The sequence below is a fragment of the Osmerus mordax genome, chromosome 23 (assembly GCF_038355195.1).
Source record: "Osmerus mordax isolate fOsmMor3 chromosome 23, fOsmMor3.pri, whole genome shotgun sequence".
NCBI lineage: Eukaryota > Metazoa > Chordata > Actinopteri > Osmeriformes > Osmeridae > Osmerus > Osmerus mordax.
In genome coordinates this window covers 8,585,350-8,606,574 of record NC_090072.1, presented here as the reverse complement: position 1 = coordinate 8,606,574, position 21,225 = coordinate 8,585,350, and the positions used below count along the sequence as shown (strand labels likewise).

Genomic DNA, 21,225 nt, shown 5'->3' with positions numbered 1-21,225 from the left:
ACCAGCCATGCTAATAGCAGACAGCACCTGGTTTGCGTGACAGCTAAGCGGGTGGTTGTGTTAAGGATTGTGTAACTGGGTAGTACTGGCAACTTTCTTCTACAAACATTTGTAAAGTCGCTATTTGTCCAAAAAGTCGCTAGTTTTTTTTCCGCTAGGGAAGGTGAAAAGTCTCTAGGGGTGTGTCTACTACCGAGCACTTCGAGCACTGACTTTCAGTGCTTAGGGTGCTTAAAACTGTCCTCTGTGAAATGGTGCGAGCAAATTGAGGGTCGAACTGCACAGGGATCTTCTCAAACATCACAGCCCGTCGAGTGTTTGGTTCCTTGGGAAGACTCTGAAAAGTGTCAGCATTCCCTGTACAGCCTGGAACACTGCATTTACCACTGTAGTCAATTTTCAATATGCTAGAAAAATGTTCTTCTTTGTAATTCTGTGGAAGTACACAGAGCAGCGCGCAGCACATTTTGGGGCGTGACAAAGGTACAGACAAGAGCCCAAAAAGGTGTTCGGTGGCATTTTCAAAACCTACCGTTTTACAGCTACATTTTTTAATTGTGAGATATGCATAGGAAAGAGGTGTCAATGGTCACTGTATGTCCATTTTACCCACTGAACTGTTGTTATTCAACTGTGACAAGGTAAATTCGGTTCTGCAATCAATGACCCCTTTAAAGGACACAAACACTGAAATATGCATTTTATGTGTTCAATAAAACACATACTATTTGATTTGAACATTAAACTGTGAGGGGAATGATATCTCAGCAAAACATTTACATACAACAACAAACTTTCAAACTATCTAAACTAATCATTTTTTAATAAATAACTGAACAGAAGATATAGAAATGCATTAACACAACAACTGCAATACCTGTTGAGAGAAGAGAGGGAGAAAAGAGGCAGGGGGGAAGACAACACCAATAAACACATCCCTTTCCATCTACGCCTTGTCGTGATATTGGTCACACTCAGCTGATTGCCAAGACTGAAAACAGGTCCTATCGCGAAGCAAGCTAAATCGTCTGCCATTACATTCTGGCGCGCAACAAAATACTTTCGTTCTATTTGCAATCCTACGTTTATGATAGCATAGCCAGCATCTCTTAGGGGACTCTTCCATTCTAGGGACATGGGCTGTGTGGAATGACGACGAAGGAGGGTCTACAGGTTTTTGTGTATGTATAGGGAAACTAGCGTGAATGTTGATACCTCCCAGCTGATGAGCAAGGTTCTCTTTGAAATCTATCTGGGTCACTGGTCTACGCTCTTCTGGTGCCGCATGAACGTGTTTCCATTCCTTGAACAGTACGAAGCTATTGACTACGGCAATGTCTATGAAGTGGAAAAAAAGTGTTGTATGATTTAATCATTTGATCTGACCTATCAACACCGTTTGTTCTTATTATATTCACTGATGACAGCGTGCTGGAGGCCTAGTTATTTTGTCCAGTTGCCATCATTCTTTACGAACTTAGTAATTTTTGTTGAGTCATTTACATTGTGGAAATTGGAGAGGCATGTAACTGCACGCTGTCCTTCCACTGGATTACTAGTATGTTCCCATCAATCCTACACCACCTCATATCCCCACGAGCTGCCTTGCGTTCCCATTTTTTATGTCTTTGAATTCTGCAGGGAACAGTTTACAATTCACCCTGCATGTCCAACAAGCATTGTTTCTCATTTCTAACAACTTAACCATAAGGGCTGGGGACGTGTAAAAGTTGTCAAACCAAAGATTGTGGCCTGGTCTTTGAATGGCTGCATTAACGACTCAATTACTTTGGTGGCCAAGTCAGTGACACGCCCGAGTGTATACCCTGAGTCGGATGTTGCAATTACCCATTACTTAAAACCCCACCGAGTAGGCTTGCCTTTCATGTACTGTTTAAAACCTGATTGATCTTTCGACTTGACCATGCGTTCAGCTATTGCTAAAATGTGGTTAGGCTGAAAGAGCTGCTGGCATTTTAGTTTGAGGTGGTCGATAAGGTAACGCAACTTCCTAAGGCGATCCTGATTATCCCCTGTGAGAGGGTCTACAACATGTAGAGCTGCTAAAATTGCCTTGTAGCGATCACGCAACATAAATCCCCTCGCCCACGAACCCTGTCAATAACGATGGGAATCGGGAAGAACTGAAAAACCCATGTAAATGAGCAGCCCGATGAATTTGTCAAATTAATCTGGGGTCACCTCCATCCAATTTGCGTTGTAGCTGGAATATTATGGACAGTTTAAGACGAGGTCCCACTCCTGACAGTTTGTAAAGCTGCATATCTCAGCAACTAAAGTCTGAGTGTAAAACTGCAAGAAAAAGTCAATTTCTCGCAGCATCCTGTTGGAGGTTGACCACACAGCCCGACGCACACTATTTAAGTCAATACCGCTTGGACGGCTAGGCGTAAGGTTTTGGTGCCTGTGAATCAAAGTCGGAGTAAGAGGGATAAGAAACTAAGTCAGGGAAGCTTTTACGCTTTCTAGCTGACCAGGGACCTGTGCGAGAATGGCTAGCCATACCCAAAATAATAAGAGTAACAGTGTTAGTGTTTTTATGAGTATGAGTCACATGAGAAACCGAAACAAACAATACACATTCATACATACCCAGCTGATGTTCCTGGCTGGGGATCAGGTTCCATCTCATTCTCCATCTCCTCCTCCTCGTCTTCCTCCAGCAGTTCCTGATCCAGTAGATCGTCCTCATGTGTGCTCATGCCCTCATGAGTCACCTCCTCCTCTTGATGGTGCTGAGCAGGGTGCCATAGTCTACCTCCATCTCTACAACAGAAAAAATTCAAATTGGTAGCCAATATAGTACATTTTCACAAGCAACAAAATTGGCCAAAAAAGTTACTGATCTTTAGCTAAAATCATACCTGCAAACTTGTCGCTTATCGGCGAAAATCGCAGAATGGGAAAATGTCATCCACGTGAATCGTGTAGATCCTAAGAGTTTTTATTTGTGGGGGGGGGGGGGGGGGTGAGTTTCCAAAACCTACTGCGGTCATCTTCACAATAAAACATCTTTGGTGATACGTCACGTGAGTCATTTGGCCAATCACAATAAAAATAACGGCAGTGTCTTCTTTAAAAAGCCCCTGGCTGCAGCATTCCCTGGCTACAGCTTTCCCACGGGTGAATTCAACTTTTCACGCTACCACTACCAGACAGAGGCCGTTTATGGAGAACGTTGGTGTTTAACGTTGTACCCCTAAGGATCCCTCAATATTTGGACTACATAGACAACGTCGGTGTCAAAGGTTTTGTCTTGGTAGCAATTGGGTTTCTTGTATTTTTATTTACGTTCTGTTGCCTGGTTTAAGTTTAAATTACGTTTTTGTGGCGAAAAGTGAAGCTAACGGTGGCTAACTTGGTAGCCAGTCACTGACGTTATTAACGTCACGAAAACACTCACTGACGTTATTAACGTCACGAAAACACGCGTGACTACCTCTACCTTAGTTTAGCAGCTGGTTAACTTCTGGGAGCTAGGCAAACTATAGCTTTACTGCAAAGCAGCTGCAGAAACGCCACAAGCAAAGAGGCCCGGGTGATAACTATTTACTCATTTTACTTTGTTATGTGAAACACAATTGAGAAGTGTAATGTACAATATAAGATGATACTATTAAGGAAGTACATCTACTTTCGGAAACAGTAGTCTACTATTTCACTGAAGCACTAGAGAGGATACAATTTCTGGGGAAATTGTAGGGTGTGCTTGCTTGCGTCGGTTGCACAGGGGTCTGTATATTTTATATAAAAATGCATCGGGCCTACTTATTATTTATAAAGATTACATAGATTTAAAAGCATCTTTTTTTTGCTGCTCATTTACAACTCAAAATACGAGTGAAGTGTAGAATGAAATATGATGTCTTCTCATTTCCCCTGCAAGAGGCAGCTGACAGGCTGAATCAAAACGAATACATTTGGCAGACCGGTGTAAAAATGGACCTAATCTCTATGACTTGAACGTCCTTTTAAGTTTTCCCTTCTCGTGATATTTTCAGGAATTTCGCCTACTCATATTGCATTCATTCATAATAAAGAACCCCCTTTGAAGATTATTCTATGACGTTACCGGCAGAAGATAGAATCGCGATTCAAACAGTACCATCTGCTAACTGAAAATATGCCCCCCAAAACGTAAATAAGCTTGACATTTACTTAGTGGAAAATCGCTCATTCATAAAAAGCTCACTGGTAGCGATCATTGTCAGTAACAACGCAAAATGCGATATAAGGGGAGTGCCGAACATGTTCTGTCGCCGTTTGACTTCCTACAGCTGTGTAGATGTTTTTGTAGTGTCTCGCGTAGGCTACAGCGTTGCAGTGATACACTGGATTGAAACCACAGGTAATGATAATTTCACCCACAAATCGTTTACTTGTAATCTAATGTCATAATAAATCCTACAACGAAAATGTATATGTGAGGAATGTTTATTTTAACGATTGAAAACAGATACATCATAGACCACTGTAGTATGTGTTGCCCGGGCAACACAGGCTAATGTCATGATGCTAATACTTCAGTGAAATAGTAGAATACTGTTTCCGAAAGTAGATGTACTTCCTTAATAATATCAGCTTATATTGTACATTACACATCACAATTGTGTGTCATATCACAAAGTAAAATGAGTAAATAGTTATCACCCTGGCCTCTTTTCTTGTGGCGTTTCTGCAGCTGCCTTGCAGTAAAGCTATAGTTAGCCTAGCTATCCCCCAAGTTAACAGATGTGAAACGAATGTTCTGGCAAAGGTAGTCACGCGTGTTTTCGTGACGTTAGTGACGCAGTGACGTTAGTAACGTCAGTGACTGTGGCTAGCAAATTAGCCACCGTTAGCTTCACTTTTCGCCACAAAAACTTAACCTACGCCCAAACCATGCAACGGAACGTAAATTCCAATAGAAGCAACTCAATCGCTACCAAGACGAAACTTTTGACACCTACGTTGTCTATGTAGGCCAAGTATTTACTGAGTTTTAGGGGGGCAAAAAGAAAAAAAAAAAATAATAATAATAATAATAATATATATGTGAGAGAACAAAGGTTGTGCTCTCGCCGAAGGCTTGAGCACACCCAATTAGCATCACCGGGCAACACATACTACAGCGGTCTATGATGCATCTGTTTTCTATAAACATTCCTCACTAATACATTTTCGTTGTAGGATTTATTATGACAATAGATTACAAATAAACTATTTGTTGGTGAAATTATCATTACCTGTGGTTTCAAACCAGTGTAGCTCACTACAACGCTGTACTCAGTGCTTAATTTGTAAAGTGGGAGGTCCCGGAACGTAGAGGGGGGGTGGATCCGGCGACTCAAAATGGGGTTGGAGGTAACGGAACTCCCCAAAAATTGCACTGTGCCGGCATGCAAACAGGTCAGTGGTAAGGTGAGAACAATGCGGCGAATCCGCAACCTTCTAGGGCAGGGGTTCCTAAACATTTCAACCCACGACCCCTAAAATAATGGTGCCAGTGACCTGCGACCGCCGCATGCTAAATACATGCACATTTTGTGTCTGATGTGATGCTAGTTCGGGAGTTCGATAGTCAATGCGAGCGAGACAAATGTTTGGGCCTTTATTTGAACGCAAAATCGTTTTTGAGCTTTGTGTAAAATAAACATAGCCTTTTTCAATTGGTAAAACCTTGTCTACTGAAGGTGATGTATTTTTGTCTCAATTTTTCAGCCCCACCCTTACGTTTCTTAGCCTGGTTTTCCATCGTTATTCTTCTCCCGGTGCTCCCCAGTCCGCTACTGCGGGCTGTGCCGCGGTGGTGGATTTTCAAGTCATATTATTTTAAATTCTCGTGCTGTCGCGGTGCTGTAGCACTCTCAGCCCCCCTAGTTGCCGCGGCCAAGGTATTCCCTCTACACTGAAATCCAAAACTCAACCAGTGTCTTGGCTGAGAACGCTGCCTTTAACAATTAAGAGGTTAGATCAATGTATAAAACTTCTCCCCACTCTGCCCCTGCAATTATCCAAACGAAACTAGGCTAACAGCTAGCCCTCTAAACCAGAACAAGCGCAAGTGTCACTTGAAGTGCCTCCCCCTCTGTCTTACCCTGAAGATTCACCTCAAAATGCATCGAAAATCCAAACACAAGATTTTTGTGGAATTTCAATGGGGAATAAAGACTAACAAGACAGATAACAACATTGAACACTAAACAGTAATTTATTTATTTTAATTTAGGCGAATAATCTTTCTTAGTGACACATGAGGTGTCGGATCCAACGTCGGAGGTGCCGGAACATGTTCCTGCTCAAATTAAGCACACTGGCTGTACTGTAGCCTACGCGAGACACACTAGAGTAGCTAACAAAAACATCTCCACACAGCTGTTTAAGTCAAACAGCGACAGAACATGTTCGGCACTCCCTTTAGCTCTACTTAAATCAAAAGACTTTCAATAGGTGAAACTATCTGACTACTAAACTGAACTTCATTGCCACAGCATACATTTTGTCAATCTGTTCAATCTGTTCATGAAAATAATTAATTTCAGCCTAAACAGTACAACGGAACGTTAAAAAGAATTCTACCAACGCAATCGCTACCAAGACGAACACAGGTAGCTAACTGTACTACTGTAGTGGTACAATTTACCGGGGCAGCTTCTCCACACAGGGATCGCATTTTGCGTTTATTTTGTTTATTGTATTGTAGATGCAATGTTGCAATTTATATCACCTAATGGAGCCGTTTCTCTAGTTTAATTTGATGCTTAGCATTCATGCTAACTTCAAACCCACGTACCTTAAACAGTTAGCTATGTAATGGCTGGTCGTTGTAGGGATGGTTGTAACAGTTCATAAAAAAAGTTACAACCATCCCCTTATGATGACTCAATATGGTTTTTGTACTTTTCACCTTTTTTCTAGCATGCCAAGGCAGTGGAAGCGCAAAACAAACAGGGGTGTCCCTGCAGAAATTCTGATAAAGGTTGCAATTGAAGTCAGGAAGGGAGATTCTGTGAGATCAGTGGCCAAGGCCCATTCAATCTGTCACGTTACACTATACAGATATGTTAAAGCTGCACAGAAGCTCAGAGAGGAGGGTTCAAGTGAGAGGCCCCATGTAGGCTACCGTAGTAGTCAGAAGGTCTTCAGTGAGGCACAGGAGGAACTCTTGACAGAGTATTTAACAGAAGCAGCTGGTCTGTTCTATGGGTTAACCCCTCGAGAGGTAACAATGAGATAGGCATAGTAAAAAAAAATAATTATAATAATAATTTCACTTCACAATTATTATCCCCATTAGATCAGAATCAGAAAATGATTTATTCGCCATGAATGTTTACACAGACAAGGAATTTGCTTTGGCAGGGAGGTGCATACAATAAACATATAGGAATCTTACATTTAAATGTGGTCTAACTATACTAAGGATACATGAAGAGGTAGAGATTATTTACAGCTTTTCAGCAACAATTGTTGTGGCTTGTTTATTACTTATTGCCCCAAGGGCTCATACATCATTCATGGGGATAACAAGTTTACTGATCACTTGCTTTTAGGTCAGGAAGTTTGCATACCAGTTGGCAGAGGAGAATAACTGTAAATATCCCCATTCATGGAAGCAGAAAGCCATGGCAGGAACTGACTGGTTTTCCGGCTTCATGAAACGCCATCCAAATCTGTCCATCAGAGCTGCACAGCCAACAAGTTTGTCACGGGCCACAAGTTTCAACCGTCCAAATGTGGAGAGATTTTTCAAAAAGCTTGGAGATGTGATAGAGAAGCACAGCTTTACTGGAAACAATATCTGGAATGTGGATGAGACGGGTATCACAACTGTCCAGACTCCTGACCGTGTAATCGCACGGCGCGGTGTCAAGCAAGTTGGTGCAATGACCTCAGGAGAAAGGGGTTTCCTGGTATCTGTAGCTTGTGCTGTGAATGCACTGGGAAATGTCATTCCTCCAGCCTTTGTCTTCCCACGTAAAAGATACAAAGACCACTTCTTAAACGATGGACCACCAGGCAGTGTTGAGTGTGGTAATGGCTCCGGATGGATGCAGGAGGAAGATTTCTTAATTTTCCTGAATCATTTTGTAAAGCACACAAAAGTCAGTCCTGACAAGAAGGTGTTACTGTTGTTGGACAACCACAGTTCCCATCTTTCAGTGAAGGCAATCACTTACTGCAAAGAAAATGGGATAGTTCTCCTTTCTTTGCCACCCCACTGTTCGCACAAGCTACAGCCTCTTGATCGTAGCGTCTATGGTCCATTCAAGAAGCTGATAAACACAGCCAGTGATGCATGGATGAGAATGAATCCTGCAAAACCGATGACAATCTATAACATCCCAAGCCTGGTCAGGATTGCATTCCCCAATGCTGCTACGCCAAACAATGTACAAGCTGGTTTTAGATGTAGAGGCATCTGGCCTTTCAATCCAGACATTTTCCAGGACTGTGAGTATGTACCATCACAGGTCACAGACCGCCCTGAACCATCTGCCTCTCTGGCCTCCAGCTCAGCCGAGCCAGCCCGAGCCTCCAGCTCAGCCGAGCCAGTCCGAGCCTCCAGCTCAGCGGAGCCAGCCCAAGACTCCAGCTCAGCCGAGCCAGCCCAAGCCTCCAGCTCAGCCGAGCCAGCCCAAGCCTCCAGCTCAGCCGAGCCAGCCCGAGCCTCCAGCTCAGCCGAGCCAGCCTGAGCCTCCAGCTCAGCCGAGCCAGTCCGAGCCTCCAGCTCAGTGGAGCCAGCCCAAGCCTCCAGCTTAGCCGAGCCGGCCCAAGCCTCCAGCTCAGCCGAGCCGGCCCGAGCCTTCAGCTCAGCCGAGCCAGTCCAAGCCTCCAGCTCAGCTGAGCCAGCCCAAGCCTCTTTTCCAGTTGACCAGGCAGGTCAAGCTTTTTGTCTGACTCAGCCTCTGGACTTAAGTCAAGCTGCTCAAAAAGGTTTCAGTCCATCTGCTCTCCGTCCATTTCCCAAAGCAGGTCCAAGGAAGAATGCCAGTGGTAATAGAAAGAGGAGGCAATCAGAAATCTTGACAGATACACCTGTGAAACAGGCACTTGAAGACGAAGCAAGGAAGAAGAACCTTAAAAAAAGAATAACCCTGCCACCTGGAAAGGTGCAAAAGAAGAAAGCAAAGCAAAGAAGCAAAAGGCCCAAGCCCAATGTTCAAGAGGATTCTGAAACCTCAGATGATGAGAATTTCTGCATTGTGTGCATGGAACCCTTTGCAAACTCGAGGCCAAAAGAAATGTGGGTTAAATGTGTGAGCTGTCAGTTCTGGGCCCACACAGCCTGCACTCCAGGGGCAGCCGTCTACATTTGCCACCATTGTGACAGTGATTAAACCTGTGACAAATGCACATACAGGAATACAGTCCACACACGCACACAAACGCACACTCAAACAAACACACACAGAAATAGTTTTCAGTTAATGAATGTGTTTTTGTCACTTAAAATTGTTCAGCTTATTCAAAACAATGTGTTCTTTGTTCATCAATAAAGTTATTGTACAAATTGTATTGTGTGGATCTTATTTTAGCAAATTACCTCTCCATGTTACATCCATCCCTAGCTAGTGTTACAACTCAACCCAGTTGTGGGGTAGGTTGTAAAAACGGAACTCTTTGTATTTGACACTAACTCACCTAATCTATGATTGTGTAGTAGATGTCCAAGAGAGTTATATGTGTAGAAGACAGATATGGGTTGTATGTATCAAAGTTTGAGAGAGCTAGCACAAACAACCACTGAGTTACCGATGCTCAAACAAAAAGTGTTACAACCATCCCCGGTCTCCCCTATTTACGTTTTTGTGGACATATTTTCAGTTAGCAGATGGTACTGTTTGAATCTTCGCGGCGCAGAGATTTGTATTTATTTATTTTATGCTCGTGCGCCGCCCACGTGACATGAAAAAATGCCGCCCCGGGCGGCTGCCCTGTCCGCCCGTGCTTAAAACCGCCCCTGAATGTGGAAACAACTAAAGTAATCATTTGAAATGATATCTAGTCAATCTGTTGAAAACAGACACAATAGATTTATTTGTACGTTTTTATTTCAAGTCTCCACCTTCGTTGTTTCAGTGTGCTGTGGCCTTGTTGCCTCTTTGCCCCGCAGCTTCACTCGTTGTAAACCAACCAATCAGCACGCAGCTCATCTATATATTCATGAGCATACCATAAAAAGAGAAAACCTAGCGTTTTTTCCCAGAAATAATTCACTGGATGTATCAGGGGGCATAGAACAGCACTCGGGCCACTTTCAGCCCAACCAATGTAAAATACCCTATTCGGAGACCTTAAGGAACAGTGTGAAATACCCCAAAAACCCAGTCAATAACCCCTTTAAGCAAGGGAAGTTTGTATGGTGCATTGTATTGTACACTTGCAAGATTGGAAGAAGACAACAAAGTGATGAGTAGCTCTAACGAGGGGCCTGTGCCCCAGTAGAGCTTCATGTCAACACCCCTGTGCCCCACCATATGCAGCTGGTGCCCTTTAAAAAAAATTCACCCCTGCCCATCAGATAGTTTGAGTTTGCCACTGGACCTGACTACCCCTTTTGGATCATTCTATGTTGCTCTGTCCATTATCAAGCTTGTCTGCCTGATTATGCTTCCTATTGATAAAGCCTGCACTTGAATCCTATTTTAACTGGCAGCCATTACACACTGGTCTGCCTACAAAAAAATCTCAATGTTTGGCATGCAACTGTGGCCAGGAACTCAAGCAGTTCTCACTAGTAATTTAGCAGGAGTTCTTGGACATGACTGGCTTAAAGCCAAGAAACAGTTTGAATCCTTTGGGAAGGAATTACTTTACCAGCTATGTCAATGGTGGTTAAAAATGACTCATTAATGGAAAGTTGCTGTCCCAGTGGACCTCAATCAATCTAACCATAACGTAGAAACCAGTGTATATCCAAGCGCAGAAATCATCTTGATCGGACGTTCACCCTCCCTCCCTCCGTCACCAGTGTTACGTTACTCACTCATCAGTGGTTCATCAATGACAGCAATAATTTTTATTAGTAGCAAGTAAGACTAAATGTTTAATAACAAATTAGCCTATGTTGACTGATTATAATTTTTCTATACTCAGAGTTGTATGAATGATAATATTTTGTGTCGGTTAATGTCTAACTGTAAGTGTAAACTAGCTGGTGCTTTAGTCTGTTTTATCCAAGTTTAGTCAAGTCTGTGTTCCTGCCTCGTCTCCTTGCTCTTGGTTTCATCTCTCCTACACTGACCGTGACAGTGTAAACAGAAATAACAAAATAATAACCATTCACAAATTCAAATGTATATGCCAGAAAACACTTCCCAACAGCTTCCTACAAAACAAATAAAACATACTCTACATTCTGCAAAGAAATATATATATACAACAGAGTATGGGACATTTGACTGTTCAAAGGGTTGTAGCCTACTGTACAATACATCAACTTATTATATTTCCCAACATTTTTACAAAATTGATGAGCCTTTAAAAACATGTACAAAATGAAGTATAGCAGTAGCAAAGACAGGGTTGTAGTCATCAAGTGTTGAGACCGTTACAATGTCCAAATAGGTGAAGTAGCATTCAGGGTGTCTGTTGCCAAAAGCATCTCTTAGTCGTTCTTCAGATTGGCAACATGAGCCTTCTTGAGTGGTTCATACTGTGTTACCAGCTGGACACTGTTGTACGTTTAACTTCCACACATTCACTGGGAGGGAGGCCATTGAGTCAATTTATACCCTCACTCTCAACAAACCCTTCTTACGATCTACACACCAGAATACGGCACACGTTGTTGTCTGAAAGCTGCCATCTCTTACAGCAATAAGCCCCGAGAGGAACACGGGCAATAATAAAAAATAAATAATTTCCATTCCTTACTTTTAAGGTGGATCCCTTAACTGAACACTGGGCTGTAGCCCACCCACAAGTATCCCTGTAGTCGCTGAGGTTGGGTTATGCCAAGATATAACACAGTAATTGAGTATTTCATGATGGTCACCATGTCAGATCAGTGCCATAATTTAATGCCTTGCTGATTGAGACTGGCATCACCACAATCCTTGAACGCTGCCTTTCACGATGAGTTGTCAAATTAGAATCCCGGCATTAGTCGCATGTCTGACTTTTCTCTCAGACCAAGCAAACCATACATGTAAGGTTTGTGTGCCTAGTCTGGCTGGGTAGGTAGGTAGAGGGTTGGTCTCTAGGTGGATTTCATTTCACGTTTTCTGGCACTGGAATATACACCTCCTCTGGTACTGGAACATACAGCTTCTCTATGGGATTCTGGAACAGAACAGGAAAGACAGTGGGTCTGTTACAGAAGTAGTGTCTTTATGTGTTTGTGTGTGTGTGAGAGAGAGGGAGGTAGAGAGAGGGACGGGTTAAACAGATACAAGAGGTAGATATAGCATACAGTCAGTGTTAAAAATAAATCAATAAATACACATTGAATCTTTCTGACATTTATTGTTAACAAGTTTGAGCCCTGTTCTTTTTTCTTTCTTTTTTTACCTTTGGCTCCTTGTTGTTATTCATTATGTCCTTGAATATTAGCTGAGGTTTGGGAATGTCAGGGAAAATAATGGTTTTATGCCTGAAAAGGAGTCGCAACCACATTCACATATTAAATCTGATATCATGTTTCTATATTTCCATAGACATGTGTCTGTGAAACTGAAAACATAATGGAAGCATTATTTACATATACCATATATAAACAATGGAGCCTAACATTTCCACTTACTTCCTTAAACTCACAAGCGCAATGATGACAGAAACAAAGATGATGATTGGAACAATGATGGCCACCACTATCATGTTATGATTATCCTGACCTGAAGAGAACACATGAACAACATGAGCTGGGACTTAATAAAAAAGTCTGTCACAAATTGTGGAAATGGACAATTAACTGTATTAGTGGCATTTTTATCAAAAGTCAAAACATTGTGATCAAACTAGGACCATTTTCTATATCTAAGCAAACTCACCTTCAATACTGGCTTGAAAAGTGTTTCAAATAAATACATTATACATTTGATTACAATGAAAATCCAAGTGAAAATACCATAAACTTGGAATGGGCTTCGTACGATGATGCTGCTTCCCCCCACCAAAATACACAAAGATTTTAATGTAGTCTCAAGCTGGATCTTGTACTGGCACATTGAGTCATATGGTATGCTGGCTGAATTTGTTTGACTCTGTAAAGAAGTTAAATGTATAAAAAATTATTGTTTGAAATGCATGTTTACATTTTGATAAATTATAATTCATTTCTAACTCAAATTGTTACCGAGAACACATTCCATTAATATCTTGCATAAAAAAACACTTTTAAAGGCGCACTTCTTGATAAGTCTCAACTCCAACTCCACTCTTGATCTCTTACCACTACTGTATAGGGCCTATAAAAACATCCACACTATTCTACCATGTCTTACCGTGACAGAGGAAGTCTCCCCACATTTGATGTATTTCAATTTGTACTCCCAGCAGTCAGGCTGAAATATGTCTGGTGGTACCCAATCAAGGACAAGCTTTTTCCCCTCTTGTTTTATGTTGAGTGTGGGGGGTGGGGGCTTGACTGATGAGAGTCAGATCAAAAATTATATGTTTGAGAGTATGGTTTATGCCATGTGTTCAATTCAAAAAAACATTATGTAGACTGGAAAAGGGAAGACATTTGGTGTTGTAACTACCAAGTTTCCTGGGAGTCCTCTTGAAGGTATTCTGAAAAGGTGAGCCATCGAATGTACCATTGAGCAAGAAATATACAGAAGGCCACTCAAAAGCTTGATTGTCATGTAGGTGACATCCTGTTTTCACACCATTTCTGTAGAGATACTTTGTACATGCCGCTAAATGGGTATCTTCGTCCCTCCTGATAAATAAGAAAAGATCAATAAAGATCACAAACATTTACAAATTGACCCATCAGTTATAGAATATGTATTTGAAGACATTTGCTGTGTGTGGGAGCTTGTACAGGAACTTGAAATGAAAATAAATTATTGCATTCTTATGGCAATCCAGAGAGGCCATGAATAAAAGTGCCTTGTTTTGTTGTAAATATATTTACCTCTGGATCACAACATAACAAAAGTTGTTTTGTGTTGTGATCATGAGATACACTATAAATAGAAGTGACCGTAGCCAGGATATGTGAAAATCACCTCACTATCACAACAAACATTTGTTACATAATTTACTTGATCACAAGATAAGTAATCATTTAGACCGAATATAGTAAAAAAAACAAAAAAAACATTCTGTCCTGCCTGAACTTCCATTTAAGTTTAGTTCCCACCTATATAAGAGTTGGAGGTCGGAAACATGATTGGATGTCAGCCAGGAACAGTTCATGTCCTTTGTCGAGTAGAGGTAACAGTTGAAGTCCTTAATATGCTGTAGAACTTGGAGAAAACAAATAAAAGGTCTTGGAGATCCACCTATCAATAATAGCAATTTACACTATCCACAATTTTTCTACTTATTTACTTTTACAGGGTGTAAAAGCTGTTGAGGTGTTCTAATTTGCCAGTTTAATTTGATAAATATGTTTAGCACTTATCAGTGCATTTGTTTTCATTTCGCCAGGTTAAGGTAAGTGTAACCTAAAATGTACTATTTTTACAATTTAAAGTGTTAGGTTAATGTTTGAATGTGTTTTATATGGTGGATACTCATTGTAATAAAACAAATACGTTTTAATTGTAACTTAAGTACCTTTTTGAAATACTGTTTGTTACTATTCTATTCTATTCTGCTACTCATCTTTAAATCAGAGAATTTACTGTGCATCAAATTAACAATGTGACCAATGACTATTTGTAATTGTTCCATTACAGTCCAGTTCCATTCTGTTAAGAGGTTGATGTACTGTTATTAGCCTACCTGTGCGTTGAGGGATAATTTGGGTCACAGGTTCACTCCGGTTTCTGTCTCCACATGCTATGGGCTCGGTCTGCACAGTGTACTTCACCGTATTCTCGGTGAAATGGCACTTTGGACTTGTTTCGATTCGTTTATAGGGACCAAGGTCGTCATACCGGTATTCTAACTTTAAAATAAAGACAACTTGTAATTTGAACAGAACATGTCTTCTTACAAGAAACTACACCAACTGTATACAATATGCCATAAAATAAAATGACTAGATTTGTTAAACTATATAAAAAGAATATATTAATTTTACTTTCTAATTCCAAGTGGGCGTTATTAATATCAATTCAAATTGAATTATTCAATACATGAGCCCATTCGATTGTTCACTAAGCTTTAGCTGTTATTGTAATACAGCCTACAAAAATACAGCTAATTATCTCACCTCGTCAATTCGTACATAATACTTCACTTTGCATTTGCCCAAGTCTTCCTGAGGCGCCTGCCATGACAGCGTCAGACAGAACTCATCGCGCCAGCTTATTGACAGGTTGCGCGGTGCAGGGAGCGGAACTATGGGAGTCACAAAACGATTTAGATTCTTTAAATTACATGGAATTAAGAACGAGTACTGATGGAGAACAATTCAAGATTACTGTTGTAAATTATTCCTGAGCCTATGCCTAGCCTATGTCAATGGTGGTTAAACATAACTCATTAATGGAAAGTTACTGTCCCACTAGGGTACTCGAGGCAACAAAGTTGAATGAACTAAATTGACTGAAATTAAACAATAATCTCTTGTTTAACATCAGGTTCCCTAAAAACGGATAGGCCAATGAAGAAATACATTTACGACTAAACTGACATTAACAATTACTACAACAGTCGGTAGACGTTTCTCTGACGCTGATACCCGGAAAACAGGAGATTCCTGGTTAGGATTCCTGGTGTCATGGAAAATCTCAGCAAGTACATTCAATTTGATGACATTTTTGGTACTGTGTCAGATTTTAAACTTAAGTTTTACCTTTGTCTGTTCCGGATTCGGTAACTAAAATGAAACATAATAGAATCCCAACAATTCCAAAGTACTCGAAAAGCATGTTGCCTCCTGCGTTCACTAAACGCCTGTGTCCTTCAGAATTCCAGGCTATCAAAGTAAAAAAAAGTCTAGGATCTAGCCAACTGAAGTATCCGGCACAATACACCTGGTAGCCTAGCCTACTTCTTTGTCGATAACTAAACAAAACCAACCATGACAAACTCTGGCAGACGAGTGACAATGTCAGAACAAGCCCAGTATAGCCTTATGTATAAACTGAGAGGGAGGAGTTAGTTGAACCACTAGAGATAAGCTGGAGACAACAAATTGATAACATTGAAATGTACACATTCGTTCCTAGAACGCTTTTCAAAGTCCTATATTGAGTTTTAAACACGCAAAATCAATTTCAAGAAAAGTATTCAGTCCATATGATGCAAACATCTTTTAATTATCAACGATTTTACAAAGTATGATTGATAAGCAGTTGTACTCACAATGCAATTAAAAATTCAAATAAAAAACACAATTAAGTAACATTTATCTTACTAGACCTGTTATTTGTCCGAGATAATACAAATATAAATACTCACATACATACACAGATAAAGTGTATTCATTTACAGCATAACAATATATTATATACATTTGCATATTATCATCTATCTGTTCATTTCAGTGTAGCACTTGTGAAATACTGGACAAACAGCACTTTACTGAGTTCTAGAACTTGTAACGAAATAGAAGAGACTGAGGATGGGGCACTGAGGCACAACATGAGTCAGGTGGCTGAGCGGTGAGGGAGTCGGGCTAGTAATCTGAAGGTTGCCAGTTCGATTCCCGGCCGAGTCAAATTACGTTGTGTCCTTGGGCAAGGCACTTCACCCTACTTGCCTCGGGGGGTATGTCTCTGTACTTACTGTAAGTCGCTCTGGATAAGAGCGTCTGCTAAATGACTAAAAAAAAAAAAAAAGGGAGAGGGAGACAGAATGGCTCCTTAAAACCTCAGTAAGCTGTAAGCAACTGCACAGCATATCTAATGAAAAAATGATATTGTGTGTACAGCACACAATCAGTTCAGTTATAAGATAAGCTCATGGTGAAATGACACCATCCCATATGCTTTATTCCTCAGACAACAGCAAAGCCACATTCTTAGTTTCGCACAGAGTAATTGGCATATGATGCATCCATACACAGACCTCACTGTCCTCAAACACATACAGAACTAGCATGTAAGGCAAACAAGAGTTTTCTGTAGCTTACAGCCTGAGGTCTGGTTGACACTGGAAAACACAGAGGTAGTGAGTACTGTTGTCTGCATATAGTTCCGTTCTGTCAAACGTACAATAAGACCAAGTATCCTGGCCACTAAAACTAAAATAAAACATACCATTCCCACGAAAGTGCAAAATCATCTTACAGATGTGACTCATAACATCAGGTTGACATGCTTACATTTGTATGTACAGTGTCACTTTGCTCTCATACATTCCACTCCACAGTCTAGACAGAGATATCCCAATACTGCTCTGTATTTCAAACCCATTATATTTTGTTGGACATAACTAGGTAACTAGGCATAAGAAAGAGGGGCCTGCAAGGTCAAAGTGTTGTCCATGTCCAACTCAAAGGTGCCATTCCTAAAACACATACAGTAACTCTGGAAGGTCTGTAGAAGACCAAGAGACCAAGGAGATTCTGTTTTAAGGCAAGATGATGGCACAGAAGGACTGGAGAGAACTAGCCAAGGTCTGTTGAAGTTCCACTGATGGCACGAAACACATGCATGGAGTTCTGAAGCAGGGAGCGCATCATGTCCTCCTGTTAGATCTGGGGATTTTTTTAAATTATTAAAACAATTGATGTTTTAAGATTGTAATATGTTAAGCTAGCCCCAGGTCTCAACAATAAAATAATAATAATAACCCTTCAAACATGTGACAAGAATTAAACGTCAGCTTTAGTTCATGTCAATGAAATTCAGACTTTTTTCACCCTTTTGTTGTGGTGACACTATATAATAAAATAGTTGAACCCATCAACCAGTGCAATCTTTATGAGTTAAGTTGTAAACAGACGCACCCCACGGCCAATCAGCACATTTCACAGGAGGGGTCTATAATCACAGATGGCAGTTTACATATGTAACTGACACGTAAAACCATAAACATATTACCTGGCTTTCTTAAAGCTGAAGGGCAGCAAAGACAAGAAGAAAAGTTAGACAGACAGACGACTGCACTGAGACCAAAAGAAGCACTTTTGACAAGATTAGAAAACGTCTCTACGACAGGCAGTTATGGTCTAAACACATCTTTGAGAAAACCATCATTCACTGCAAACCAATCCAGTGACTCACCATACTACACCATGTGTATTGTTCAAAATCAAGCAATTGTATTGTGTGTGTGTGTTCTTGTGCAACTGTACAGCAAGTCGGTTCTTGCCCTGACGGCTCTGACCCATTTTGCAGAAGTTCCAATGCCACCCCCGAGACAGCTTCTCACAAAAAGGAAAGTAACTTCTCCATTCTCAAATATCTATGAAACAATCTCTAAATCCCTGCGTTTTTATAGCCATACTCAATTAACACACAAATACTGTAAATTATGTTTTATTCTGGAAATGTCTGTATAGTTAAACAATTGTTCAGGGCTGCTAGGCAGTCACAGGGCTTCTTCCCTCGTTCAGCTCATGAATCCTCAATGTCAAATAGAGAAGCACTGGCTCCCATTTCCCTGTATATGGAAGGACCTGTTTAGGATCTAACCCCCATCCTGGTAGTCTCAGCTTGGACGTTTAGGTCACTGTGTCGAAATGCTTTCAGTTTACTTCACTCAACTGTATTACAATGGACGAGAAAAACAAATCGAAGTGCATTACAAAGTCAAATGAAAATGAAAGCCCTTGATCAACATTTTTGATTTGTTTTCTCTAAATGATCTCATTCATAACTACCCAGTCACAACTTATGGGAGTATAGTTTGCACCTTACGAGAACGTGATGGGTGGATATGGACTATGACGTAGCAGGAATGTATATTTTTTTATTGGAGGCCTGAGAACGCAGGTGCCTGATTACATAGCTGAAAAATGCAACAGATAAAAAAAAGCATGGGATTAAAGTCCAAAGTTCAGGAAAAACTAACCTGTGTGTGTAAGCCTTTGTTTAGAAACCGAGATACCAGTGATGCAGGTGAGAGAGAGAGAGAGAGAGAAAGAGAGAGAAAGAGAGAAAGAGAGAAAAAGAGAGAGAGAGGGAAAGCACGTGTATGTGTGTGTGTGTATGGTGGTATAGTACCTGTTCATGGATTATATCAGACAGCTCCTTGACCATATCCTTGAAGTTGGTTTTCAGACCTTCGTGGCAGTCTCAAAAAGGCGATGTCGGTCGCTGTTCACGGTCCGGGAAACTCCGCCCCCCACACTTGGACAATCAGCAGATTGTCCAAGTGTGAATAAATTATACTATGTTAGCAGCCACTTGTGGAAACGGGTCGCCATCTCTCTTAAGGTTTAAAGTGGATTTTTTGATAGCTTCCCGCTATGTTTCTCTGTGGACACTTTCAAGGTGTTTTTTTGTTTGTTTGAAGTGCCGCTTTTAGCAGTAGATAGTATTTTGTTGGGGCGCAGTTTGCAGTTCACTTCAATGTTTTTTCCCATATCTTTAATAAAAGCGAAATGGTGTGAATATTTCCACCCCAAAAATGTATAACGTTCTGCGGCCACAATTAATGTTCTGTTTGCCTGCAGCGTGAATCAAAGATTAAACGGTATGCTACTGCGCCCAGGAAGTGTCGTTTAGGCAATTTTAGTCCTTGTTGAATTCATGCAGTAACTTGGACAATTAACGCAAGTTACTTAAATAAGTAACTGTAATAATATTACTCAATGTCAAAAGCTAACGCGTTATATTACTTCGTTACTAATAATATGTATTACATGACGCGTTACCCCCAACACTGCCTGTAACTGTATATACCTGTATGAATTGTAACTGTATGACCTGTAACACCATGACGTGTAACTGTATGACCTGTACTGTATATACACTTTATTGCCAAAAGTATTGTCTCAGCTATCCAAATCATAGTGCGCAAAGGTCGCCAACTTTATGCAGAGTCAATAGCTACAGATCTCCAAACTTCATGTGATCTTCAGATTAGCTCAAGAACAGTGCGTAGAGAGCTTCATGGAATGGGTTTCCATGGCCGAGCAGCTGCATCCAAACCTTACATCACCAAGTGCAATGCAAAGCGTCGGATGCAGTGGTGTAAAGCACGCCGCCAATGGACTCTAGAGCAGTGGAGACGTGTTCTCTGTAGTGACAAGTTATGCTTCTCCTTCTGGCAATTTGATGGATGAGTCTGGGTTTGGCGGTTACCAAGAGAATGGTACATGTCTGACTGCATTGTGCCAAGTGTAAAGTTCGGTGGAGGGGGGATTATGGTGTGGGGTTGTTTTTCGGGACTTGGGCTCTGCCCCTTAGTTCCAGTTGAAATAAGGGGAACTATTAATGCTTCAGCATACCAAGACATTTTGGACAATTTCATGCTCCCAACTTTGTGGGAACAGTTTGGCGATGACCCCTTCCTGTTCCTTCTGCACACCAGCGCACAAAGCAAGGGCCATAAAGACATGGATGAGCGAGTTTGGTGTGGAAGAAGTTGACTGATCTGCACAGAGTCCTGACCTCAACCCGATAAAACACCTTTGGTACGAATTAGAGCGGAGACTGAGAGCCAGGACCTCTCGTCCAACGTCAGTGTCTGACCTCACAAATGCACTTCTGGAAGAATGGGCAAAAACACCTTGTGGAAAGCCTTCCCAGAAGAGTTGAAGCTGTTATAGCTGCAAAGGATGGGCCGACATTAAATCCTATGGTTTAAGAATGGTATGTCACTCACGTTCATATGCGTGTGAAGGCTTTGAGTAATATTATTAGTTACTTATTTAAGTAACTTGTGTTAATTGTCCAAGTTACTGCATGAATTCAACAAGGACTAAAATAGCCTTTTAAATACAGATTTTTGCCTAAACGACACTTCCACTTATATACAGTAAATGGCAAAAATCTGTATTTATGACCTGTAACTGTATTTAACCCTTGTGCTGCCTTCGGGTCACATGACCCAAAGGTTCATAACGAACCATCGTTGTGTTTACACAATTTTACCCAATACAAAAACATATACAAATAATTGTATTTTAACCTTCGCAATGTGGGGGCCTTGAGACAGCCCAACGGTTAAAAGAAAATGATTCACTTTGTTTTTGTATGCTGTAAA

General features: G+C 41.0%; 1 protein-coding gene and 1 pseudogene across 3 annotated transcripts in view; both read right to left on the bottom strand.

Moving 5' to 3' along the window:
- Positions 1–946: 946 nt before the first annotated feature.
- LOC136967404 (piggyBac transposable element-derived protein 3-like) lies at positions 947–9,566 on the bottom strand (annotated as a pseudogene).
- A 485-nt stretch (positions 9,567–10,051) lies between these two features.
- LOC136967890 (interleukin-13 receptor subunit alpha-1-like) overlaps positions 10,052–21,225 on the bottom strand; it is a 48,458-nt gene continuing 37,284 nt past the window's right edge. Inside the window, exons 2-11 of one of the 3 annotated variants that reach the window (XM_067261866.1) lie at positions 15,920–15,980; positions 15,335–15,462; positions 14,902–15,067; positions 14,315–14,420; positions 13,707–13,888; positions 13,449–13,591; positions 13,073–13,208; positions 12,749–12,839; positions 12,517–12,598; positions 10,052–12,288 (exon numbers count right to left, since the gene is read on the bottom strand). In XM_067261866.1, the coding sequence (XP_067117967.1) occupies positions 12,217–12,288; positions 12,517–12,598; positions 12,749–12,839; positions 13,073–13,208; positions 13,449–13,591; positions 13,707–13,888; positions 14,315–14,420; positions 14,902–15,067; positions 15,335–15,462; positions 15,920–15,980 (1,167 nt within the window). In that variant the 3' untranslated portion in view covers positions 10,052–12,216. Of the gene's footprint in view, positions 12,289–12,516; positions 12,599–12,748; positions 12,840–12,995; positions 13,209–13,448; positions 13,592–13,706; positions 13,889–14,314; positions 14,421–14,901; positions 15,068–15,334; positions 15,463–15,919; positions 15,996–21,225 lie in introns of those variants that run through there. The other 2 variants (XM_067261865.1, XR_010879538.1) reach the window with 2 other exon arrangements.